Source organism: Chiloscyllium punctatum, chromosome 10 (genome assembly GCF_047496795.1).
Source record: "Chiloscyllium punctatum isolate Juve2018m chromosome 10, sChiPun1.3, whole genome shotgun sequence".
NCBI lineage: Eukaryota > Metazoa > Chordata > Chondrichthyes > Orectolobiformes > Hemiscylliidae > Chiloscyllium > Chiloscyllium punctatum.
Window position 1 is genome coordinate 31,289,912 of NC_092748.1, and position 27,068 is coordinate 31,316,979.

The window sequence follows — 27,068 nt, forward strand, 5'->3', positions numbered from 1 at the left end:
CTGTACAGGACATTGGTTAGGCCACTGTTGGAATATTGCGTGCATTTCTGGTCTCCTTCCTATCGGAAAGATGTTGTGAAACTTGAAAGGATTCAGAAAAGATTTACAAGGATGTTACCGGGGTTGGAGGATCTGAGCTACAGGGAGAGACTGAACAGGCTGGGGCTGTTAACCCTGGAGTGTCGGAGGCTGAGGGGTGACCTTATAGAGGTTTACAAAATTGAGGGGCATAGATAGGATAAATAGACAAAGTCTTTTGCCTGGCGTCAGGGAGTCCAGAACTAGAGGGCTTAGGTTTAGGGTAAGAGGGGAAAGATATAAAAGAGACCTAAGGGGCAACTTTTTTATGCAGAGGGTGGTACATATATGGAATGAGTTGCCAGACAATGTGGTGGAGTCTGGTAAAATTGCAATATTTAAGAGGCATTTGGATGGGTATATGAATAGGAAGGGTTTGGAAGGATATGGGCTGGGTGCTGGCAGGTGGGACTAGATTGGGATATCTGGACGGGTTGGACCGAAGGGTCTGTTTCCATGCTGTACATCCAACTCGACCCATCCCTCTACCCTATTACTCTACACTTATCCCTGACTAATGTGTCTAATTCACACATCACTGACCACTATGAGCAATTTAGCACAGCCAGTTCACCGAACCTGCACGTCTTCGGATTGTGGGAGGAAACTGGAGCACCTGGTGGAAACCCCCGCAGACACCGGGAGAGCATGCAAACTGCACGCAGACAGTCGCCCGAATCAAACCTGGATCCCTGGCACTCTGAGGCAATGGTGCTAATCACTGAGCATCTGTGCCACCCATTTATATTGGGTTTACTCTCTACGTGATGTCTGTAATCCATGTAGTCTTTTACTACCGAATAAAAGTTATTACCCACATTCCTCTTGATGAACTCTGCCTTAAAATTCTGGGAAGGTATCAGTTGGAAGTTGAGCACTATGATGTGGGGTAGGATGAAGTGGCAATTAAAGTGCTAGAGAGAAAAGAACAGAACTAATTAGTTGTGTGTCAATATTAATTTAACTGCTCTTCCGTTACTAACATTTTCATGTTAACTTTATTATTTTAATAGCCACGAACATATTTTCTCCCTACAGCCTCTTCTCTCATTTTTGGTGTTTGCTGTCCACAGCTTCACCTTTAAGTATCTTCTAAGTTCATTAGATTGTTGAAAATTGCTGCTGTTCAATTCAAGGATTATTTCTGATGTGCATTAGTGGAAGTAAAGGCTGTTGAGAGTTAAGGCAATTCCTGCCTCCCCAGCGCCAGAATAAATAGAATAATTTCAGTGCTGCCGTGTGAAAATTCCATAGTGGGGAGCACTGAGACGTTGTGAACAAGTCAGAATCCCTACAGTGTGGAAGCAGGCCATTCAACCCTTTGAGTCCTCACTGACCCGCCGAAGAGCATCCTACCAGACCATTCATTAACCTTGTAATTCCCCTGGCTAATCCACCAAGCCTACACATTGCTGGACACTATGGGGCAATTTAGCAGAGCCAATGCACCCAACCCGTACATCTTTGGACTGTCGGAGGAAACCCATACAGACCTGGGGAGATGGTGCAAACTCCACATAGACAGATTCTAGAGATTGGAATCAAACCTCTGGCACTGTGAAGCAGAAATGCTAACCACAGAGCCACCATGCAGCCCCTAAGTCCATGTTCTAATCTAAAGTACTTCACAATACATGGTATTACTGGACAGTGTGATCAGCATCATGGATTCTGCCCAGTTTCATCACCTCTGTCCATGGCCCTTATGAGCTGAGATCATTTATCAATTAACGCATTTATAATGCAGTCACAAAACTAAGAGGGTTTATAGTGTGATTGCTTCATTCTATGTCACCATACCAGAAATCTTTCTGCAGTAATGATCTTGGAAGTGTGACGATTGAAACTTTTGAGAAAATAAGAACTAGGAGCAGGAGTAGACCATATGCATCACCCAGCCTGCTTGATCATTCAGTACAATTATAGCTGACCTAACGCTTCAATGCCACTCCACCCACTGCACTGCATATCTAGACTTGGTTCCTAAAACTGGGAATCTGTCACCATCTCAAGCTAAACCGTATACAACAACGGAGCATTCACAACCTTTTGAATAAAGACTTTCAATGATTTATAACCTTTTGAGTGAAGGACCTTCTCCTTATCTCAGATCTCAATGATTGACCTGTATGCTAACACTGTGCTCCCATGTTCTAAATTCCCCAGCCACAGGAAACAGCCTCTGTCTAACATATTGTTTAGGAGCTGTAGTAGTTCACATGAGCCTCCTCCACTAATCACTAAGGCCATGGTTAATCGGATTATCCCACAATCCTGCCTTTTCCGATAACCTGTCAGTCTTGCTTAACAGAACCTATCTTTGATCATTGACCTGAGTGTTTCCAGAAACCCCTTCAGAATCTTGCATGTCTCAATGTGATCACCTCACATTCTCCTAAACTCCAGAGATTATCGACCCGATTTAGTGCCTGTATTCGCAGAAACCAATCAAGTGAAGCTTTGCTCTAGTTTCCTTCAGCATGAACTACAAAACTTTACAGTGCTTCATGTGTGAACCTCAAACGCATTATACAATGCAGCAATATACCTTTGTTCTTCTTCTCCTATCCCCTTGCAATAAAAGCCTTTTAAAGTGTCTTTGGGTTTTTTTTGTTTTCACAACCCAAGTGAACAAACTCAAGCATTCCCACTTTATACTTCATTTGGCATCTGGTTTCCCATTAACTTAATCTGACCATATCTCTTTGCAACCTGTTACTACTTTTCAAGGGTTACAATTCCACTCAGCTCTGTATTGAAAGCACTGTTACTTTTAGTCTCTTTGTTTCATATTACAAATATAGGTTGTAATTGGTTGATGCCCCAGCACTGATCTATGCTACATTTGACTGGTCACCACTGGCAAACTGAATGTGTCCCATTTATCTTTACACTTTGTATTCTGAATGTTATCCAAATTCTATACATTCTAATATCTCCCCAAACCCATAAACTCTCTTTTTGCAGATTAACCTGTTGTGTAGCACCATTTCAGACTGGAGGCCTGTGACCAGTGCAATGCCACAGGGATCAGTGCTGGGTCCACTTCTTTTCATCATGTATATAAATGATTTGGATGTGAGCATAAGAGGTACAGTTAGTAAGTTTTCAGATGACACCAAAATTGGAGGTGTAGTAGACAGCGAAGAAGGTTACCTCAGATTACAACGGGATCTTGATCAGATGGGCCAATGGGCCGAGAAGTGGCAAATGGAGTTTAATTCACATAAATGCGAGGTGCTGCATTTTGGGAAAGCAAATCTTAGCAGGACTTATACACTTAATGGTAAGGTCCTAGGGAGTGTTGTTAAACAAAGAGACCTTGGAGTGCAGGTTCATAGCTCCTTGAAAGTGGAGTCGCAGGTAGATAGGATAGTGAAGAAGGCGTTTGGTGTGCTTTCCTTTATTGGTTAGATATTGAGTACAGGAGTTGGGAGGTCATGTTGTGGCTGTACAGGACATTGATTAGGTCACTGTTGGAATATTGTGAGCAATTCTGGTCTCCTTCTTGTTGAAAGATGTGAAACTTGAAAGGGTTCAGAAAAGATTTACAAGGATGTTGCCAGGGTTGGAGGATTTGAACAATAGGGAGAGGCTGAATAGGCTGGGACTGTTTTCCCTGGTGCGTCAGAGGCTGAGGGGTAAACCTTATAGAGGTTTACAAAATCATGACGGGCACGGATAGGATAAATAGACAAAGTCTTTTCCCTGGGGTCAGGGAGTCCAGAACTAGAGGGCATAGGTTTAAGATGAGATGGGAAAGATATAACAGAGACCTAAGGGGCAAACTTTTCATGCAGAGGGTGGTACATGTATGGAATGAGCTGCCAGAGGAAGTGGTGGAGGCTGGTACAATTGCAATATTTAAAAGACATTTGGATGGGTGTATGAATAGGAAGGGTTGTGTGGGATATGGGCTGGGTGCTGGCAGGTGGGAGTAGATTGAGTTTGGATATCTGGTCGGCATGGAGGGGTTGGACCGAAGGGTCTGTTTCCATGCTGTACACCTTTATGACTCTGAATATATCAGATGTTCATTAGAATTTCAAATATAGAACATAGAACAGTACTGCACAGAAATGGGCCTTTTAGCCCATCATGTCTCTGCCATCCATTCTAAACTAAACCCATCTGCCTGCTTATGGTTCATCTGCGTATTTACTGTCTGTTCGTGCCTCTCTCTAAATGTCTCTTAAATGTTGCTATCATATCTGCTTCTACCACCTACCCAGGCACATTCCAGACACTTTCCCCGAGGACCAGTTTCATATCTTAACAGTCTTAAAACTTACATAATTATGATCACTATTCTCAAAATACTTAACCATCGAAACTTCAATCACCTGGGCAGACTGATTTCCCAATACAAGGTCTAGTATGGCCTCTTCCCTAGTCGAACTGTCTGTGTATTGTTACAAGAAAGCCTCCTGGATATATCTAACACATTCTGCTTATCTCAGCTCCTGGTACTAAGGTAGTCCCAGTGAATATTGACAAATTTAAAATCACCCACTATAGTAACCCTGTTCTTAAATCTTTCCATGATCTGCTTACATATCTGTTTCCTCTATTTCCCTAATGTTCTGCTTGATCCTGTTCTGAAGAAGGGTCAGTGCACATGCTGACCTATTGCTCAGGTTCCCAACCCTCCCGCCGCAATAGTTTAATCTCTCCCAAGTGACAACAGCAAACCTCTCTGCAAGAATATTGATGTTCAGCTGATGTCCAGTTTGGGTGCAACCTGTCCTCCTCATAGAGGTCCTTCTACCTCGAGAGAGATATGAATGATCCACATAGATGAAGAACGCTCACTCCACTCCCTACCCCAGCTCTTTAGCCATACATTCAACTGGTCTCACTTACATGACTGAAATGATTCTTAAGGCTAAAATTGAAAGCCAAATATTTGGTTTTAGACTGTTTAAAAGTCACTACTGACTGTAACCAAAGATATCATTTTGCATTGATGCTAGAGTGTGTCTTTTAAGTTCAATGGAGTGAAAAGGATCCAAGGTTTTGATTGTAGAGTCAGAGGAATGTATCAAAGTGGATGCTGTTTGCAATTGTCAGTGTAGACCAAATGGCCTCCTGTACTGTGCTGTTTAATATTCTGTAAAATGGCTTCTTATGGAGAAAGAGGAAGGCAACGTAGACAATGACGTATTCCTTCTGCTTCTAGTTTCTGATTCATAAAAGACATGTTTACAAACAGACATTTTGTCTTGGCTGCGGTTTGTATGTGATACTGGGGCATGAAATAACACAAAGCTTTCAATAATATTGAAACAAGTTGTCTTTATAATATCAAAAAATGTATTTCTATATATAGGTATGAAGTAGATGATACATCATTCTCTGTTCCTGCTGCAGCCGAAGTTAATGACCTCAGTAAAGTCATCAATAAACTACTAGAAGCAAAACATGGTGAGTTAATGCCATTGTGAGTTTGAGACTACCAGACAGTTGATCCAGTGGATATTTGCCAACTGGTACTTGTTGCAATCAGCCGGGTTGTGATACAAAATCTTTCTGTTTCATGAAATAAATCTTTTGGAGCTCGGTTCTTTACAGGTTCAAGCCTAACCCAAGTCTGTCATTTATGGATTCTCATGATGAAATTCTTGGACCTGGGTCCACAGCCCTATCGGTATAATGGCAGTCTCTGCAGTGCTGAAACCTGAAAGATTGACATTGATTCAGTAGCTAGTCTCTAATGTTAGCACTGTGTGCAGGAAACTTGATGCTGTATTTTGCATCATCAGAACTAACTGATTTGCTGATTTTTCAAGAGCAGTATGTAGAAACTGTTCATATTTCCATCACATTGTGTCTGGTCTTCAGTCCTCAAGCATCAATACAGTGTGCTTGACCCCAGTTTCAGAGCTAGGAAGCAAATGTAATTTATGAGCAGTAATCTGAATGTTCCGTGATTTATTTAGGCTAGGGGAGGAGGGTGCACAGTCTATGTCTTTTTTAGTGTGCTCTATACAGCGAAATGATTGAGAGATTGACATGTTCTTTTTTGTTCTTGTAGCTAATCACAAACATGCAGACTTTGACTTCCTCATTAAGGGCCAGTTTTTACGACTGGCACTGGGTAAACATATGGAACTGGAAAACATTTCAACGGTAAGCCACCTTTGTTGGAAATGTAAGCATCACACACAATCTCTTGGGCTGGGAGAATACAATGTTGTTTTAAGTTCACGAGTGAGGTTTTTTTAATGAAAAAAGCAGAAAAACTGTAGTTGGTTAGTGTCCAATTTGAAGAAAACCGTTGATGTTTTTGTTTTGTCCCACATTAGGAAGAAGTGGTTGAGATTGAATATATAGAACGGTACAATGCCCCTCAACCAGAAGAGTGCTTGTTTCATGATGATTGGGTCAGTGCAGTAGAGGCACAGGGAGAATGGTAAGAAGAGTATTGATCATTTTACATTAAGACCCTTGAAAATTGAAACTTGGGCTGGGAAATGTGCTGCTGAATATTTAAATAGCATTGTTGTAAACGTTGAGATCCCATGATTGCTCATTTGTCACCGGGGTTTAAAACTTTGTGGAACAGCTTGGTTAATAGTCATTCTATTTTTCAAACCTTTTAATGTTTCTACTGAGGTTCAGTGTGGTTCGAACAATGGTCTTTGATATAATTGATTCATCAGTCCTAAGACAATAGACTTATGAATCAGCTACAATAGAGAAACTCACCTTTTATAATAGTACCAGAAGACTGTACCATTTAGTTTAAATCCTATTGGTTGGAAGTTATCCAGAATTGAAATAATGTCCTTTGTTAATGATTCCCCACCTTTTGCTTGCCCCTTTTTCCATTGCTGCATTCTAGAAACTCCTAGACTCTGTTCCTTAAAAGGATGCCATGTATGTGAGTGTTTGAGATGAGGGGCGTAACCTGTTTTGTTTGTTTTTAGCATGACCAACTATAATGCCATGATGCATGTCAACACTATTCAATATTTCATTATATGCTTACAGGCCACTGCATTTATCAGGCCAGAAAAAAACAGAAAATGTTGTAAATACTGGCAGGTTTGACAGCATGTGTGGAGAGAGAAGCTGAGATATTAACTCTTTTTCTCTTTCCATAGATACTGTCAGATCTGGGCATTTTCAACATTTTCTGTTTTATTTCAGATGTCAGAATCTGCAGTACTTTACTGTTATACATTTGTCAGGCACACCTGCTTGAAAATAGTGTCCTTTAGAATACTGTCAAAGTCTATGGGGGCCAAGTCACAGAATATGTTCAAGAAAGAGAGAAATTTTAAAGGCGTTAAGGAGTATGGGGAGAAAACACAAATATGGCACTGAGATAGAGTATCAGCCTTGATCATATAGAATAGCGGAGCAGACTTGGGGCTAAATAGTTTACTGTTCTTAGCTTCTTTCATCAGCTCTGTTCAGTTTTGAGTTATATAGTAACACTCAAAAATTGATGTTTATTTTATACTTTTTAGGATTCTCACAGGATCATATGATAAAGTTGCTCACATTTGGACCTTAGATGGTCAACCACTCGTGGCCCTTCCTGGACACACAGAAGTAGTCAAAGATGTAGCATGGATCAAGAAAGGTGAGTGCTTAGACCTCAGTCAAAATAGCCACAGCCACACTTTGGCCACAAGGTGTATTTTTAAGGATTCCAGATCTGCAACTTGTGAAGTTTACTGTATTTTCTGAAATTCTGCAGTCTTATGTTTGTGTGCTGAGAGTCTTGTGTGGCAGTAATGAATATTGAGACGCAGATGAAAAGGTGTTTTTGTTTGACTGGACTACAGGTTGTTGGCTAATGATCATTTTGTCAATTCTGCCTGATTTGGCAATTTTTTTTTGTTTAACAGACTATAATCTTGCAGTTAAACACTTGATTGTATTTATCTGTCATTCATGCATAATCTTGGGTGATATTTGATATAATTTATCAAATGTATTATCACCTTTGTATTGGAATTTGATTTGTGCTTATAATTATACTAAAATAGCTACTTTAACTGCCTTGTAAAATTGACAACAATCTCTGCATCCACTTGAGATTAAATGTGTGAATTCAGAAGTTGCTGTCAGTGATTCCTGGCTGTACTTGGTGTGTTGTGAAAGGAAATTGGTTAGAAACCATTGAATTGATGTGATCTTTAATTTTAATTCTGCTATTTTTGTTGAATAAACACAAAGTTACGTCTTGTTAAGTCATATGTAACTCTACTTCACAGCACGCTAAGTAATTACATGGAATAATGACTTGTATTTAAACTAATTTTGTATTTGTTCAAAGTAACATTTCTCAATTCAGTGATAAAAATTCCATACCTTTTTCCAATTTTAAATTGATATTTCAGGTTTCAACATAATCTCCATTAATGTATCAATCTTTATTTTTAAATTCCTGTAAAGTTATAAAACAGGAATGATAGAATGTACTTATTACTTTCTGATTTGTCGTCTGTGAGTATGCTTCATATTAATCGATTATTTAGCTTGCTTAATGGCAGTTAATGATTAAAGTTTTAACTTCCTTTGAGGTCAGCAGCGAGCTTTGTTGAAGACCATAAATAAGCAATTATGAAGCACATAACTGTATATCAAGAAATGGTCATGTTAGAGTAAAAAAGATCAACAGGAATCTTTGTTTTAATTGTTTAAGTTTGAATGTAATTTAAAATACAGTTAAAGCAAAGCATTCTGAGGTTAGGAAAAAATATAAATTATCTATTTCCTCTCCACATTAGTGTGTGGCTGATAATTTAGTTGAATTACATTATTTTTAGGCACAGTAATATTCTTTCTCTCGTTGCTTAGTTTTACCTTCATGTTCACTCAAGCCTTGATAAAATATGTTTGTGCTTTCATAATCAGTGTATTTGGTCAATAAATGTAATGTCTGGCTTAACTAAATTCTGTTTTTTTTATTAGTTGTTCCCTGCAACTTGCTGCTTAGTGCCTCTCAAGACCAGACTATTATCTTGTGGGAATGGAACTCAGAAAAGAATAAAGTCAGAGCGTTACACTCCTGTCGAGGACATGCTGCAAGTGTAGAGTCAATTGCTGTGGACAATACGAAAACTAAAGTGAGTTCCATAATTGTGAGATCTTAGTTGTTTGCATAAATGACTTTAGTACTTTATCTCAATTTGTGAGCAGCATTTTTATCTGACAGTAGTTTATATAATTCTACTCAGTTACCATCAAAACCCAGCAGATAGGAAGCAGCAAATAAGTCAGAAAAGGATGTGTACATTGTAAATTTTGAAGCTGCAAATCTGACATATAGGAGAAAAGAAATTTAGCTGTTCCTGCTGTGGTGAGTGCTTGCTCCTGTGACTGGATATTAGGTGCACCACTACTAAAATCCTTCCCATAACGAGCACAATATCACCAACAAAAAAGCAGAAGCATAATTGGAAAAAGTAATCATACTCTGATGAACAAGTAAAGCATCAGTTTTCTATATTTAAGTTAAAACAAGGGAATTTCCTGTGAATGTTCATTGATGAATAATATAATTGGAATTGCAATATTATATAATTCCTGACTACTAAAGGACGAGATCATCCTTGGGCCACCATTACTGTGCAGTAATTTGATTATGCTAACTGGATAACTATCACTGTATATCTGACTTAGCATTATCAAAAGTGCTTTAATAGGTAGTAGTAGAGAACACATTATCACTTCCCAAACACTCATCTGTCTTTTCTACCTTACTTGAATCGTTCCAAGGAGTTTGCAGTCCTGAAACAGCTTTTTTTTAAAAAAGTCAAAAATGATGCCTTCTGTGACAATGGTTTGGACATGCCGGTGTTAGACTGGGGTGTACAAAGTTATAAATCACACAGCACCAGGTTATAGTCCAGGTTTATGTGGAAGCACTAGCTTTTGGAGAACTGCTCCTTCATCAGACAGCCACCTGATGAAGGAGCAGCACACTGAAAGCTAATCCTTCCATATAAACCTGTTGGACTATAACCTGGTGTTGTGTGATTGTTAATTCTGTGATGATGACAGTATGTCCTTACTCCTACTCCTTCACCAGTCTGTAACCCTTGATAATCGGGATAGTTCAGCACAGAGGGGACCTGCATGGCCTTTTCATGTCTGCTCTTCCTGAAAACAATCCATCTTCCTCACTCACCACTTTTGTTCTTATCTCCCGGTAATTATGTTTTATTATCTATTTATCCAACTTCCTTTTGAGTATGCATCGATCAGTTTATCAAGGTAGTGCATTAAAAATCCTCTCCACTTATTGTGTGAGTCATTTTTTTAAATGTCGTATCTGTTTCTTTTACCAGTTATCTTAAATCTATAATCTCTTGTTAGCACACTTTTAAACCACTGAAAATCATTTATTATTATTTACACTCTTTAGATCCTTAAGACTGAAATGAGAAATTTCATCATTGTGAAATACTGATAATACCCAGAGCACTGTGGATACTTTGTCTTCGCTTATTTTCAAGACTTGAATTTGATCGTAAGAGGTCCTATGATGCAGTGAGATCCCTGCCTTTAGCTAGAAGCTTCAAATTTGAGTTCCACTCTAGCACTTGATAGCCAGATAGATTGAGTGTAAGATTGTAGATCCTTCCAACGTAGATCAATGGCTCTTCATCAGCCATCTGCAGAAGGCAATAAAACCATTGCAGCGCCTTGCAGATGAAGATTGGACAAACACAGAAATTCATGTTGCCAACTCGCTTTCAGGACATGGTACCTGAAGAGAGAGAAGGGTGGGCCTTTAGAAAGTAGAGGAATAGGTGGAAATGTGAAGATAAGACAGAGATCAGATGTGATTTTTTTTAAATGAGGGAACAGTCTCAAGTGGTATTATGACTTCCTTCTGTTTCCATTTTCTTTATTTTTGTTAAAATATCTGGTACAGGGCAATCAACTCAGTTTAACAAGTAATGAAAATTTGCCAATGGCAACATGGATTTAATCTTGAAAAGATGGACATACTAACAGTCACTATAATAAACACAATTAAAGAATACAAGAAAACTGAGACCAAACACTTTTTTTGTAAATTGTTACAAGCTATACCATGGTAATAGTACAGCTAATTACATAGATGATTGATTATTACATACAGTCAGAGCTGGGGAAAAAAGAAGAGGAAGAAATTTGTACACCGGTGAGGTTTGTTTAGTGGGAATAGCGATTTTGATTGTAAAGCATTGATGCCAACAGTTAATAGTGTTAAACAAAAGCAGTCTATTGTCAGATCTTTAACCATTTTCAAACAAGTTCCAAGGAAATACTTTAATATAGAAATGAAATTTATTTCTGTATCCAATATATATTAGCACTTAAACATCTTTTATAGATTAAAAGTGCTGAAGTACTTCTCCCCATAAAGCAGCCCTAATGTACGTAAATTGACAACTTGGTACCATTAAAAGATGCGAGGAGCGCATGTTGTAAGATTCACAATTTTTACAACATTTTTACATCAGATAATTAGACAAAGTCATGAAAAGGTTTATATTACATATCTGCTTATACCTTTTGTTGAGCTTGTCAAACTTTGCCTTGGTTTTAACCAGCTTGATAGGCTTTTACCCAGTCTCTGGGCCTGGCATCCAGTAGCTCTTGAGGGTCTACCATCTGGTAGATGGACAACTCATGGTTATCAGTCCTTTCTGTATAACTGATCTTGAGCTGCCATCCCCTATCCTCACATTCCAGACAGCACACCTTGCTGATGTAGACAGACAAGATATTCTTTTGTTTATTCTTGAATCTGTGTGATCTGGGTGTGGTTCAGAGGTGCTTGGGTAACAAGAACTGAAACAGTTCACATGCTGTGACAATACTTAGGTCCCTTGCTTTTCTTGATATGTCTGTTAAAGATTTAGGCTTGGGTGTATAGGGCACAATTATTTTTTAAAAAAATTGTAAATAACTTATAAGTATTCTAAGTTGTGAGTTAGTGATTGACTTCATGAGAAGTATGAAATGATACATTTTGTGAGGGAGGAGAGGCAATAAAATCTAAAGAGAATGAAAGAACAGGGGACTTGGTCTTGGTATAATAGATTTGCACAGAGATATTTGAGAATGGTTGCGTGGGCAGCACGGTGGGACAGTGGTTAGCACTGCTGCCTCACAGCGCCAGAGACCCAGGTTCATTTCTCACCTCAGGCAACTCTCTGTGGAGTTTGCACATTCTCCCCGTGACTGCATGGGTTTCCTCCGGGTGCTCTGGTTTCCTCCCACAATCCAAAAATGTGCAGGTTGGGTGGATTGGCCATGCTTAATTGCCCCTAGTGTTAGGTGAAGGGGTAAATGTCAGGGAATAGGTCTGGGTGGGTTGCGCTTCGGTGGGTCGGTGTGGACTTGTTGGACCAAAGGGCCTGTTGGGGATTAATGTTTGTAATATCCTAGTTAAGCTTAATTCTTGGCGCCACAATTTAAAAAAGGATGTGAAAGCATAACCAAGAAGGTGAAGAAAAGGTTGAGTGTTGTTTCAGAGATGATGGATTTCAGTCAAGTGGATAGTTTGGAGAAGCTGGGATTTTTGTCTTCACCTAAAGGAAGGTTGAATGAAGATTTGATAGTGGTGTTCAAAATCATTAGTTGGCTTGTGAGAGCAAATGGAAGATATCTCTTTCCATTGGTGGGAGGATTGAGAACCTGAGAGAACAGTTTTAAGGAAATGCGGTATGTGATCAGTTTTAGGAGTTGAAATGCATTGTCTGGTAAAAGCAAATTCAGTTATGCTTTTTAAAAGGGAATTAGATAAGAAGGATAGGTGGAAATGCTGAGTTAGAGTAAGAGCCATTGTAGAAACAGTGGCTTCCTTCTGTAACCATTCTAGGCTTTCCCCTTCAAATAGTTGGTAATTACCTTGTTAATTAATCCATCCCTTTTTCCAACATTGATCACACCATACTTTTCTACTGCTGGTGCCCTTCAGATTGACCTGATGTTCTTAGAATTTCCATTGCTTCATGTCCTGTACTGTCACCTCCAGGTGTAACTTCTCTTCCTCATCTGCATCTATGCGATAATGAAACCCAACTTTACGTCTCCCATGTCTGTTGAATCCTCTATTGCTTATTTGCAAATCTTTGAAAGATAATATGAATTAATTCACGTACCTTTCCATGTTATCACTATCCAGTCAATCAAGTCATATTCGAATACAGCCAATGTGGTAGGAGGTTCAGTTTTTAAATAGAATTTAATGTCATGTCATGTCCTAATAATTCAGCCAAAACTCCAAACCTGGTAAGAAGTGAATACCTGTCCAATTTGAGCAGAGTGATGACTTGTATAAAAGCTCTGACTTCTCAGTGCTCAGGTATCCTGGGCAGTTTGAATTCCCAAAGGAGAGTTTGACTGGAGCTTTGCCTTCAAGTTCTAGTCCACTGTCTTCTGTTCTGAGCTTCCAGCTCTTTCTTACAGCTTACAAGCCAGTGCTTCCCAAACCAGATGAAAGGTTATGACCTGAAATGTCGACTTCCTGATGGTCTGGGCCGCTTGACCTGCTGGATTTCTTCCAGCTCCACTCTTTATCCACTCTGACTCTCCGGCATTTGCAGTCTTCACTATCTCCAACTTCCCAAACCCTTTGCCTAGCATGACTTGTGTAACCCCACAGTGAGAATTATGGAGGTTCAGTGCTGAATGTAAAATAACTTATCAGAATTCATTTCTTATATTTTTGTGGAAACACTGTTTATTAAAATAATTTTCCTGCTACATATCGAGCAGTATTTCACATACTTTATTTTAGTTTACTTCAAAAACTATTGCCCCATTTAACTGAATAATGACACCTGTTTATGTTCTGTTCCTCTCATAATAAAGGCTAGCGTTCCATTAACTGCTTTAATTAGTTGCTGTACCTGCAAGCTAATACTCTCAGATTTACATGCTAGATCATCCAGATTTTATTGCATTGCATTTATTAATTTGAACAAAGTTGTTTGGATCAATAAATCATGAGGCTCTATGGATTCTGCTTCAGAGATTTAGATGTCCAAGAAATCTGATTACATTTATGCATTTGTTTCATGATAATATGACTGCAACTCTTCTGAGAGATTTGAAATAGAGGCCTTAGAAATCTGGATCCTCGTCAAGTAAAGCTGAGTATTAGCCTTTGTACTATTTACAACCTATTTATCAGTTGCTACTCACCTCACCAAGTATCAGTTGCCTTCTGGTGTCAGTATTAAGCACAGTCTAGATGGAAAACCCTGTAACCGTAATGCCAAAACTAAAATTACTATCATAGATATACATGATCAACAGTTTGGGGAGAACTGAAATGTCATTGTCCAATCTGTAGCAGGTTTGCAAACTGCTTGCAATCTTTTTAATTCAGCCCATTCTCAAAAGTTAACCAAACAAAATTCATACCTTCACACCTGAGATATTCCTGGATGCATGCTCACTCCTCATTGGGTAAACTCACTTCTGTGATCATTGTAATTAACTTAGTGTAAGTTAGTTTGCTTGCTGGGAGCTGAGATTTTAGCTTCCAAATAATTTATTTTTAAATTCACTCTGTACAGACATGTTAATCAGTAAGATCTACATTAAACAGAAGTTTCTAATTTTTTCCTCTTGGGACAACTTGTCAGAAAGTAATTTTTTTAAAATGTGTTTTTTTACAAAATTGGGACTTGTAAGGGGGGGGGAAATTAACTTTTTTTTAATAGACTGAAAGTAATAAACAGTTAATTTTCAAGTTGGCAGGTCTAAATAGGGGAGTGCCACAAGGATCAGTACTTAGACCATAGCTATTTACAGTCTAACATTAGTGACGTGGAGGAAGCATTATATGTTCAAGCTTGCTGATGATACAAGACTAAAGGGGAAAGGGAGAATTATCCTCTTAGCAAGAATAAAAATGCAGAATATAAATCACGATTTTTTTCAAAAGTTGACATTCAATCAAGATTGTCAGTCATAATGAATGTCTCAGAAGATTTGAAAGCCTTATGGCCTACTGATTTATTTCACACATTTTTCCACAGAATCAGGTTAGTGTTGGTCATTGGCAGTGATATTTCATCAGTTCCATAAATCTGAAACAAAAACAGAAATTGCTGGAGAAAGGCAGCAGATCGAGCAGCATCTGTGAAAGGAAAGCAATCTCCATGTTTTGGGTCACTGCTCAAGTTTCTCTGGCAATTTCTGTTTTTGTTTCAGATTTACAGCATCTGCAGTTATTGATTTTATTTCTGTATAAATCACTGTTTATACCTCAGCTGGAGTATTGTTGGCCATTTTGGGCAGCACATTTAGGAAGAGTCAATAAGTGTAGTACTGGAAAAGCACAGCACTTCAGACAGCATTTGAGGAGCAGGAGAGTCGATGTTTTGGGCATAAGCCCTTCATCAGGAGTGTGTGTGTTTGGTTGGGGGGGGGGGGGGGGGGGGAGGTGTGGCGGTGAGGAAAAGGGGCTAAGGGATAAATAAGATGGGTGTGAGAGATAAATAGGGTGGGGGTGGAATTGTGGGAAGGCGATAAGTGGATGTAGGATGGGGGGTAACTGTGATAGGTCGATGGTAAGGGTGGAGCGGATAGGTGGGAAGGAAGATGGACAGGTTGGCCAATTCAAGAGGGCAGTGCCAAGTTGGAGGATTGTATCTGGGATGCGGTGAAGGGAGGGGAAATTTGGGAACTAGTGAAATCGGCGTTGATGCAGTGTGGTTGGATGTTCTCAAGGCGTTCTTTCTCCAGTCGTCGGGTACTTTTGATTTGGCGGGGGAGGCAGCCCAGGACTTGGAAGTCCTTGGTGGACTTGAAGTGGTCAGGCACAGGGCCGTGGGATTGTTGGATGCATATATCCCAGAGATGTTCCCTGAAACGTTCCGAGTTGATGTTCAGAACCCTGGAGATAATGGAATGAAGGCTTATTGCAATGATAACCAAAGACGAAGGAATTCAGTTATCTGGAGAGTTGAAGAAGCTGGGATTATTTCTTTGGAGTAGAGAAACTTGAGAGGAAATTTGAAAGAGGTATTTGTATTACAAGGGTTTTTGATAGAGGAACCATTTCCTCTGAGAAATTAGTTGGTCACCAAAGATTGTAGATTTAAAATAATTGGCAAAAGAGGTAAAGAAGATATGGAAAATTTCTTCGTACACTATTCTTTTAGGGAAAAAAACACTCCTTATGGGCTGAATGGCCTCCTTGTAATATTATGGTTAGCTGAAAATGTTTGAACTTGTCATGTTTATTTTGAAAACGTAGATATTTTGAAAATCTACATGTATAACCGACATATTTTCTGCTTAGTTTTGCAGTGGTTCATGGGACAAGATGATAAAGATATGGTCAGCAGGTAATGTAAAATATTGTCACAAAATCTTATATCCAAAATCGAGCTTCTGAACTGCCATTTATTTTATTTTGTTCATTCACCCTTGATTACTTGCAAATTCCAAATTGTCATCAACAGTTTATCTTAAAACTCTCAGCTTCCATTATTAGCCAGGGTCAAATGTCAGGTTTGCTTCAATGTTTTTGTTGTGGAATTTATATTTATAATCTCATTATTTGTCTCCATAATTAATTTTAGGCACCGTAAGTGCCAGACAGTTGTGCAATTTCAATACAATTGCATCCATCTGATTCGTTAGACTCAAGATGTTCTGGCAGTATGTAGATTTACCACTTGCATGTTGCCATAATGTTGAGATGCAGTTTCATACACTCTACAATGAGTTTACTGACATCATGATCGGCGCATCTCAGAAATTAGCATCATTATTTCTAATTTTGTTTCCTACCTTCCACCTTGAGGGACCCTGTGGTAATTAATGAAGGATTTGATTGTGTATCATTGCCTGTGTCACTCAGACTTGTGATCCTAAATCCCATGGTGATTTTTTTTCATTTGGTCTCTGTTATTTTAATTTGCTTTAGCACCTAAGGTTAAGAGTTTACCATGAGGGAGAGTTGCACATATAAGTTACTATTCTGCCACTGGACTGTGCTATCCTTTATTTTCTCAGCTGCCTAGGGTTTTGAGCTACCTTTATATTTTATTAGTTCCCAATGAGGATGAAGAAATGATGGATGAGTCTGAATCCAGGCCAAGAAAGAAACAGAAGACTGAACAACTAGGATTAACAAGAGTAAGCAGCTATGTTCTTATTATAACTTCTCGAATGGGGAAGGAAAGGAAAAGGAGATTATCTAGGATTTAAAAGTATTATTTAGTCTGACACGGAAGGTGAAACATTCCAGTAAGGGCTTGTATCTGGAGTTCCTTGTTTTAGCCATGTTGCTACGAGGAATTGGCAGATATTGGACAAGGTTTCCACGGCAGTTTAAAGGCTTATATTGTCACAACTGGCAGTGGATTTTCTTATATTTTTCACAGTAGTTCCGACGTTTTCAAATTGTATGGTATAACGAATGGTTTATGTTCATTATGAAAGGGTTAAAATTTGGAAATCACTAGCAAATGAGTTGCAGTTTCTGTCCCATTTGCACAAAGCATGACTTCTTAAGTTCCATAGGTTAATCAGCTCAATGGTTATATAGCATGAGCTATAATCGTTGATTGAAAAGCAATGCAGTTGGGAAAAATTCTAATCTTTTTAAATATGTATATGGAAACGCTAATTATTTTTAAGGATTTGGTTGAGTTTTAATTTTCTTGGCTCTCATCATGTAATGACAGTTTACCTGGAAGTTGTACCAGTAGGAATTAACCGATGAAAGCAGACACGGGGAATTGCAGAGGGGGAAGCTGAGAAAACGTATTTGCAAGGAGCCTTTGTGTAAAAGAACTCTGAAGACAGAGTTTGACCACGGATTGTCAATCAGACCTGTTTACTTTTACTTCAATTATGACAGAGCTGGCCAGATCATTTGTGTTTGTTAAAGCGATAGGATAACGTATGTGAATGTAAATCAGGAGGTTGTGCAAGAGTGGAGTGTTTGCATGATGACTGCCTCCAGCCTCCTAAATTGGAGGACAGAATCTGAATTGTTACAACACGGAAGGAGGCCTTTTGATGCATCAAGCCTGCTGGTGAATGCATATTGAGGGTTGATTCAATAGGGTGGGCAGCACAGTGGCTAGCACTGCTGCCTCACAATGTCAGGGATCTGAGTTTGACTCCGCCTTTGGCAATTGTGTGGAGTTTGCACGTTGTATCCAGATCTGTGTGGGTTTCTTCCCACAGTCCAAAGATGTGCAGATAATCTGGATTAGCCATGGGGAATGCAGGATTACAGGGATAGGGTCAGGTTGGGATGGTCAGGGGTTGGAAGAGTCAGCATGCACTTGATGGGCCAAATGGCCAGCTTCCACACTGTAGAGATTTTATGATTTCCTCTGTAGCAGAGGTCAAGTTGGACAACTTTGGAACTACATATGATATTGTTACATCTGCAGAAATCTGCAGAAGATAGTGACACTTGCACCCCAAAAAAATCGTTTTCACGTTGTTCCAGGTGACTAAAAGCCAGTATTGAAGTAGATTAAGTTGGTGATTTTTAACCTGCCAATTTCAGTTTTTGTCCTAATTTTAATCATGGGGTGAAATTCCTCACTTTATATTACGCTGATAAGCACTAAGTTTAAACACAAGTCTTCAAGATTTTGTTTAATTTTATACTTCCTTGTCATTTCATCTTGATGTATTAAGAAACAATGTTTTTTCTAATTCATTGACACTTCTAATTTTAATCTTACAGTCATAGAATCATAGAGACATACAGCATGGAAACAGACCCTTCGGTCCAACTCGTCCATGCCGACCAGATATCCTAATCCAATCTAGTCCCACCTGCCAGCACCCGGCCCATATCCCTCCAAACCCTTCCTATTCATGTACCTATCCAAATGCCTTTTAAATGTTGCAATTGTACCAGCCTCCACCACTTCCTCTGGCAGCTCATTCCATACACGTACCACCCTTTGCGTGAAATGGTTGTCCCTTAGGTCTCTTTCATACCTTTCCCCTCTCCCCCTAAACCTATGCCCTCTAGTTCTGAGCTCCCCCACCCCAGGGAAAAGACTTTGTCTATTTACCCTATCCATGCCACACCACTCATAATTTTATAAACCTCCATATGGTCATCGCTCAGCCTCTGACTCTCTAGGGAAAACAGCCCCAGCCTGTTCAGCCCCTCCCTGTAGCTCAAATCCTCCAACCCTGGCAACATCCTTGTAAATGTTTCTGAACCCTTTCAAGTTTCACAACATCTTTCTGATAGAAAAGAGACAAGAATTGCATGCAGTATTCCAACAGTGGCCGAACTAATGTCCTGTACAGCCGCAACATAATCTCCCAACTCTTGTATGCAATACTCTGACCAATAGAGGAAAGCGTACCAAACGCCTTCACTATCCTATCCACCTGCAACTCCACTTTCAAGGAGCTATGAACGTGCACTCCAAGGTCTCTTTGTTCAGCAACACTCCCTAGGACCTTACCATTAAGTGTCTAGGTCCTGCTAAGATTTGCTTTCCCAAAATGCAGCACCTCACATTTATCGAAATTAAACTCCATCTGCCACTCCTCAGCCCATTGGCCCATCTGATCAAGATCCTGTTGTAATCTGAGGTAACCTTCTTTGCTGTCCACTACACCTCCAATTTTGGTGTAATCTGCAAACTTACTAACTGTACCTCTTATGCTCACATCCAAATCATTTGTATAAATGACAAAAATTAGTGGACCCTGCATCGATCCCTGTGGCACTCCACTGATCACAGGCCTCCAATCTGAAAAACAACCCTCCACCACCACTCTGTCTTCTACCTTTGAGCCAGTTCTGTGTCCAAGTGGCAAGTTCTCCCTGTATTCCATGAGATCTAACCTTGCTAACCAGTCTCCCATGGGGAACTTTGTCGATTGCCTTACTGAAGTCCATATAGATCACATCTACCACTCTGCCCTCATCAATCCTTTGTTACTTCAAAAAACTCAATAAGGTTTGTGAGACATGTTGACTGTCCCTAATCAGTCCTTGTCTTTCCAAATACATGTACATCCTGTCCCTTCAGATTTCCCTCCAACAACTTGCCCACCATCAACGTCAGGCTCACCGGTCTGTAGTTCCCTGACTTGTCCTTACCATCTTTCTTAAACAGTGGCACCACATTAGACAGCCTCCAGTCTTCCGGCACCTCACTTGTGAGTATTGATGGTACAAATATCTTAGTAAGAGGCCCAGCAATCACTTCTCTAGCTTCCCACAGTATTCTAGGGTACATCTGATCAGGTCAAGGGGATTTATCCACTTTCATGCGTTTCCACACATCCAGCACTTCCTCCACAGTAATATGGACATTTTTCAAGATGTCACCATCTATTTCCCTACAGTCTGTATCTTCCGTGTCCTTTTTGACAGTAAATACTTAATCACGCTTTCAAAGTGGAGATTTTTTGCTCATCTTACACTGAAGATAGTCATCATCTTTGGTTTACTGTCAACAAGCTTTCTTGCATCCAGTATGCACGCATGCTGTCGATTTTCTATAAAGCAGGAGAGCAGAAGCTGTGTTGACTTAAAGTAGTTACTAGATGAATCAGCTGGTAACTTTCTTTATTTTGAGGTAAATGAGAAAAGGCCGAATTGGCACTTTAAGCTCACTTCCGATTGAAATGAACTGTTAGGAACATGACCCAAGCTGGAGTGACCTTTTAGATTTCCTTAGAACATGGGGCAGTATCCTTTTTGAAGTTTGTGTTTTTGTTTGCATTTTTGTAAAAATTCAATACTTGATCATTTAAGTGGAACTGGTTACCCAGTGATATCATTAGGAGTAACCACTGTTAACTTTGCTATCCTTTCCCACAGACCCCTATAATGACACTGTCTGGGCATAATGAAGCGGTTTCCTCAGTCTTGTGGTCTGATACAGAGGAACTCTGTAGTGCTTCCTGGGATCATACCCTTAAGATTTGGGATGCTGAAACTGGAGCCCAGAAATGTACCTTGGTGAGTTGGTAGTGTTGCACAGCAGCTTACATTTAGAATCAAATTTTCACGAAATATCCTTGGAATAAACACACTCATTATTCCCACAACTAACTGTGTGAGGGACCTAGATAACTGGGTTGGATGGGCTGCAGCTGCTGGTCTTGTACATTAAAATCTGTGGATGGATTGTGTGTTATATATTTCCACCCTATCCAGATAAAAAGAATTCCACTTTCTGTTTTCGTTTGTTATTTGAAGTTTGCCTATACTGTTATCCAAAGAGCCATTCTTTTGTTGTGAATTATGATGATGTGTGTTGCTGTGAATTTTTTTTTGTATCAAAGTTTTGTTCTAAATAATGCATGGTATTGACTCTTTGTAACACCACTCTTTTTTTTGTATTTTAAGTCAGTATCTAGAATGGTGTTTATAGCTTAACTTTTAATGTTTTGGGCAGGTGTTTCACATGTATCCCTCTTTGTTCTGTGCTTTTTAAAAAAATCTCTTCCAAAAGCTGTTTTAGATTATCTCATTTGTCATAATACAGTCTCACTGCCTCAGAGCCAGGAGACCTGCGTCCATCTCTCATCTACTTTTATAGATGTGTAACAACACTGAAAAGAACAAACAAAAAAATCAAAGTTAAAACACACTTGTGTGGGTCTGTGGTGCAGCAGTAATGCCCCTATTTCTGAACTAGGAGACCCACCTACAAGTCGCACCCGGTCTAGATAATTTCTCTGAACATATTGATTAAAAAGTAAATATTTATACAGCTGTCTCATCACATTTTATATTTGAAGCTAAATGTTTCCTTGATGTGACTTGAATTGTTTCTGTGCTTTCTGAAACCAGGTTTGTATTTTTTACTTCCTAACTGTCTTTTTTTCTCACCATCTCCTCCAAAAGAATGGGAACAAGGTGTTTAATTGCATCTCTTATTCCCCATTGTGCAAAAGGCTAGCATCAGGTAGCACTGACAGACACATCAGGCTGTGGGATCCACGTTCAAAAGGTAATTTCAAAATATTTTGTGCATTTTCCTACAAGATCATGACAGTTGTGTGTTCCTTGTGTAAGGTGAAAAGTGTAATTGAGTGTGTTAAGTTGTGGCATCGTGTGTAGATATAACGCAATTTTAGGATTGATTTCTGTGTACATCCTCCAATGCCAGTATATCATTTCTTTGAGAATGGAGACTGCAAAGAATATTCCAGATGTGCTTCTGTATACTCTAATCTCCTTGCAACAAAGGCCAAATTTGCATGCTAACTTTTGTGGCCCTTTTACAAGCATACGGAGTCTTCCTGAATATCACCATTTACAAGTTGCACATCTTTTTAAAATAAAAAGCTTGTGCTTTTCTATTCTTTTGGCCAATGTGGACAAATTATTTTTCCCGCATTCTATTCTGACTCTCACTTCCTCTGTTTCATCAGCATTCATCTGAGTCGTTAATATCTGTTGTACGTATATGAGGCCCCAGCACTGATCCTTTTGATGCTCCATTAGTCACAGTCTGTCGTCTTGAAAATTGATTGTTTATACATACTGTTTCCATTTTTGTCCATTAAAACAATCACCTATCCATGCTTATCCGCACTCCTGAACCCTTTTCTTGCCTATTAACCTTTTGTATGCACCTTATTGACTGTTTTGGAAAGCTTGATATACTGGATCTGCTGTTTCCCCTTTACTCAGTAGTAGGTTCAATAACCAGAGGGCACAGTTTTAAGGTAAGGAGCAGGAGGATTCGAGGACATTTGAGGAAAACTCATTTCAACTTTGGGTAGGTTTGTTAAGAAGGCATTTTGCTTGGAGTTTTGAGTTGGGGTATTATGTTGAGGTTGTATGGAATGTTGGTGAGGCCTCTTCGGGTGTACTGTGTCCAGTTCTGGTCTCCCTGTTATAGGAACGGATTCTCAGAAGAGATTTACCAGGATGTTGCTGGGAATGGAGGGTTTGAGTTATAAGGAGAGGCTCAGACCTTTTTCACTGGAACACAGGAGGTTGAGAGATGACCTTATAAAATCATGAGGGGTATGGCTAGGGTGAATGGCATGAGTCAGATTTCAAGACGGGGGGCATGGTTTTATGGTGAGAGGAACTTTTTTTTTAACCAAGTTCTTGTGTGGAATGAGCTTCCGCAGGAAGTGACAGATGCAGGTACAGTTACAGTTACAACATTTAAAGACATTTAGGTAACTGCAGAAATGTTTAGAGGGATGTGGGTCAGGCGCAGGCAGGGGGTATAGTTTAATTTTGGATTATAGTCGGCATGGACCAATTGGACCAGAGTGTCTTGTTTCTGTGTTGTTTGACTCTACACGTGGAAGGTTTTGGGTACCTAGAACTCACTGCCTAAAGAGGTAATATAGGCAGGGACTCTCAAGATGTTGAAGAACTAATGAGATGAATGCTTGAAAAGTTGCATACAAGACTCCAGGCCAAGTGCTGGAAAATGAATTAGAAGAGATGGAAATTTGATGGCTGAGGGGGCTCTTTTTGTGCAGTAAAACTTAGACTCTAATAAATTCTAGAGTGCTTATTGGACTACATTTTGTTGAAAACTTTTAATATTTTCCACTGTTAATTTGTTGCCATATGTTTTTAGCCAATTCTCCCTCAAACCTGTGTAATTGGCTTTGAGTAAGTAACTTAAGATTCTTGATTCTGATTGGGAAAATTTAAAAGAGACATTGACCAGTGATGATTATACTGTCACCTCTGCCTCATTACACTATACTGTATCTAAAATCGCTTTCACCCTAGTTCGTTCTACAGTGTACCTGTTTTCATAATTCCTATGAAAAGCTTCTACAAACTCATCTTCCAGAATAACCATACCAATTTGTTTGTCCCAAATTGAAGATCAATGTTACCCAGGATTATTACATTGTCTTTGTTACAAGCTCCACTAACTACTTGTTTAATGCTTTATCCATCTATGTAACTACAGTTATGGACCTGTAAACTAACCCCAACAGTATTTTCTGACTCTTAGAAATCATCTGGATCCTTTTTGTCTTCCTAAAATATAGTGCATCCTAGAATATTTGTTTCTGTCATGGTACTTAAATAGAAATCATTTAATTCTCCTTGTGCCACCTAGTCATCTGTTCTACTACAAACGTTTTGTCCATTCATGTAAAGTGTCTTTGATTTTTTTTAAAGCAGTTATTCTCTGAATGAAACTTAACTTGCTGATGCCCAATAAACTATCCACTCTCATATTTATTCAGATCACTACACTGTTCCTTTACTTTGACTTAGGATTTTAAAATTTCCCTTCATCTGAATCCCTGTTGGTTTAATGTCTTGTTGCAGCCTGGTTTAAGTTAATGCCATCCAATGGAATAGGTCCTTCTGCTGCTAGTGGCCCATCATTCAAAATCTCTCTCTCTTTCACAGATCTGCTTGATGTTGTGCCAATTGACACATTATTCAGATAATAATCCAGACACGATTGCCATTTCAACGTTATATCTTCAAGCTCTCTCTGGAAAGCATCGTTCTTGATTCTAACTGTGTTGTTGATTTCTAATTGCACCCCTCGTTTCCAACCCTGAGGAGATGTCTTTCAGTGGTACTAGGCAGGAAACAGTATCTATTCCCTGACTATACGGTCCCCTATAAATACTACATTCCTTTTTTCTCCTCCCTTCCAAGGATGAAACTACACTCAAGGATGAAAGTTTGCTCAAACAAGTTACAGGGACCTGCCAGAGAATTGCAATGAGAAGTTCTTTGTTTCATTTACCACCGAATGTGGATTTGTTGCCAACCACTATGCTGTACATTTCAAACTTTGCAATATCTCGACCATTTCTGAGTTTAATGGCATCACAAAAATTATATTGGTCGAGGACAACTCTGCTGTCTTTAGGTTTCTTTTTTGTCTGGTTGCAGAAGACCTGATTCTGATAGTGTCTCTGAATATGGAGACTGACAACAAAAACAAAAGCCTAATTAAGAAATCTCTTTCTAGATCAGACAGGCTGTGGTATAAATCCAGGATTGTCAGCAGACAATCCATATTATTCTTTCCAAGCTACAGATATCAACTAATTTTCTATAGATTATACAGAAAGTGTTTTTTGTGAGTTTTGAGCAAAATAAACCAAAAGGGTTTAATGGAACCTATTTACTTTCTCCTCTTTATTTCTACAGATGGATCTCTGGTGCTGCTCTCCCTAACTTCACACACAGGCTGGGTAACTGCAGTCAAATGGTCGCCCACACATGAGAATCAGTTGATTTCAGGCTCTTTCGACAAATTGGTCAAGCTCTGGGATGTACGAAGGTATTTTGAGAATTAACTGTGTGGTCAGGTAGGGATCCACAGGAAGTGGATTCAAATCTCATAAGTTATTACTGCTAAACCAAAATGCTGTCATTTCTTTAACTACTTCCACTAGTAAAACAACGTTAAACTATATATGCTTTGTAAAAGTGAGGATTATTTTACAGTGGCAGGAAAAAAAACGTCTTCAGAAGTTCGCCTAGGTTATCATACATCTTGATTCCTTTATAGTGATTACAACAAGCTTCTTGAGTGAACATGAGTGAATGGCCTCGATTAAAAATGATTTACCAAAGTGTTTTTTGCCCAGTTAGCTATTCCCAGTTGGATGCATTTCCATCCCCATTCTTCATGTGTATGGCCTGGATGGCATGTGTTCAGCTATTGAACTGACCTTGTCCCTAATGCCCACATAAAAGCTCCTGACAGCCATCAGTCCATATCAATCCACTGTGCACTCAACCTCCCTTGCTCTATCCCGGTTGCAATGTTCCAGACTAATGAATAGCTTTAGTATAGAACAGTTAGATTGTTTGTTCCTACATCCTGTTCTAAAGGTGCCATGCTAATGTGCTAAAGCAAGAATTGACCAGTCAAATGGTCTGTGCAAAACCAAAATATGTGGACTAGTTCAGAATTTTCAAGAATGAGATATTAGTCAGGGCTTTCTTTTTAGAAAATTCTGATGCAGAAGTTTGGAGAAGGAGAGAACCATTAGAGATTTATAAGTGAACTAATGCAAAAGATAGATCTGAATTTAGAAGCATACATCTTGAGGGCAGTTAAGGCCTTTTTGGGACCAGAGAATGAAATATTCAAACTGTAACAGTTGAAAACGTGATGCTATTATAGAAAAGTGAGGAGAAATATCCAAAAAATCCTTCCTGTTAAAAGATATTTTTCCTAAACTCCAAATCAGCAGTCAATGCACTTTAGATTCTTTCTTCTTGGGAGAATACTCGGCAGACCACTTCTAGCAGCCATTAATGTTAAAGCGTCTGATTCAGTAAACACTGGGGGCAGGTTTACTTAAACCAACTTTGATATAGTCACCAAACTTAAATGAGGGAAGAAGGCTGACCTGAGTCAAATCGGTAGTGTTTTGAATCCCCACTTTGGCCTACTGTTTGCTTAGTTACTAAGATGTACAGATTGCTTCATCTAATTTTTCTGTTTTAGTTGCAAGGCTCCACTATATGATTTGAATGCCCATGAAGACAGAGTACTCTGTGTAGACTGGACAGAGAATGGGGTAAGCATCTAGTTGGTTAATATGTTATTTCTTCACTTATTGTGCAGTACAGCTGGTGAGAGGGAATCAGGGGTCAGTATAAAACTTGACTGTCTAACTTAATAAAATACCTTGCCTTAAGGTGCTAGATATGAGAATAAAAATTCAATCTATTTTGCATGTGCTGGTAAGTTATCCCTATTTCCGGAAGTGTGATTTGTACAATGTGTGTTAAAAGCAATTGTTACAAACCCATATTTTCTGTTGATTGCTTGAAAGTTTTCACAATAAGAGAGAAATTGTTGCATTCTGTCAAACTGACAGGATGACAGTTTTCAGGGAATAAAAGTAAATATTTGTTTTAGATGGGTTCGGTTTCTTGCCTAGCTGATGCACTCAGTCACCATAAGAATGACTGTGGGATCATCAAATGTGCAAAAATGTGCACAATTCTTTATTATTTCTCTCCAATAAGTCACTTAGTCTGAAAATCATAATACTATAGCAATTTATTTGTGTGTTTTTTTAAGCCA

General features: G+C 39.1%; 1 protein-coding gene across 1 annotated transcript in view; it reads left to right on the forward strand.

The window, feature by feature from the left end:
- Positions 1 to 27,068, forward strand: part of wdr12 (WD repeat domain 12) — a 32,927-nt gene that overhangs the window by 1,213 nt on the left and 4,646 nt on the right. The window contains exons 2-12 of the mRNA XM_072578777.1: positions 5,408 to 5,502; positions 6,113 to 6,207; positions 6,384 to 6,490; positions 7,554 to 7,669; positions 9,007 to 9,161; positions 16,352 to 16,397; positions 17,108 to 17,193; positions 20,879 to 21,019; positions 21,911 to 22,016; positions 25,172 to 25,304; positions 26,484 to 26,556. Of these exons, the coding sequence (XP_072434878.1) occupies positions 5,408 to 5,502; positions 6,113 to 6,207; positions 6,384 to 6,490; positions 7,554 to 7,669; positions 9,007 to 9,161; positions 16,352 to 16,397; positions 17,108 to 17,193; positions 20,879 to 21,019; positions 21,911 to 22,016; positions 25,172 to 25,304; positions 26,484 to 26,556 (1,153 nt within the window). The remainder of the gene's footprint in view (positions 1 to 5,407; positions 5,503 to 6,112; positions 6,208 to 6,383; positions 6,491 to 7,553; positions 7,670 to 9,006; positions 9,162 to 16,351; positions 16,398 to 17,107; positions 17,194 to 20,878; positions 21,020 to 21,910; positions 22,017 to 25,171; positions 25,305 to 26,483; positions 26,557 to 27,068) is intronic.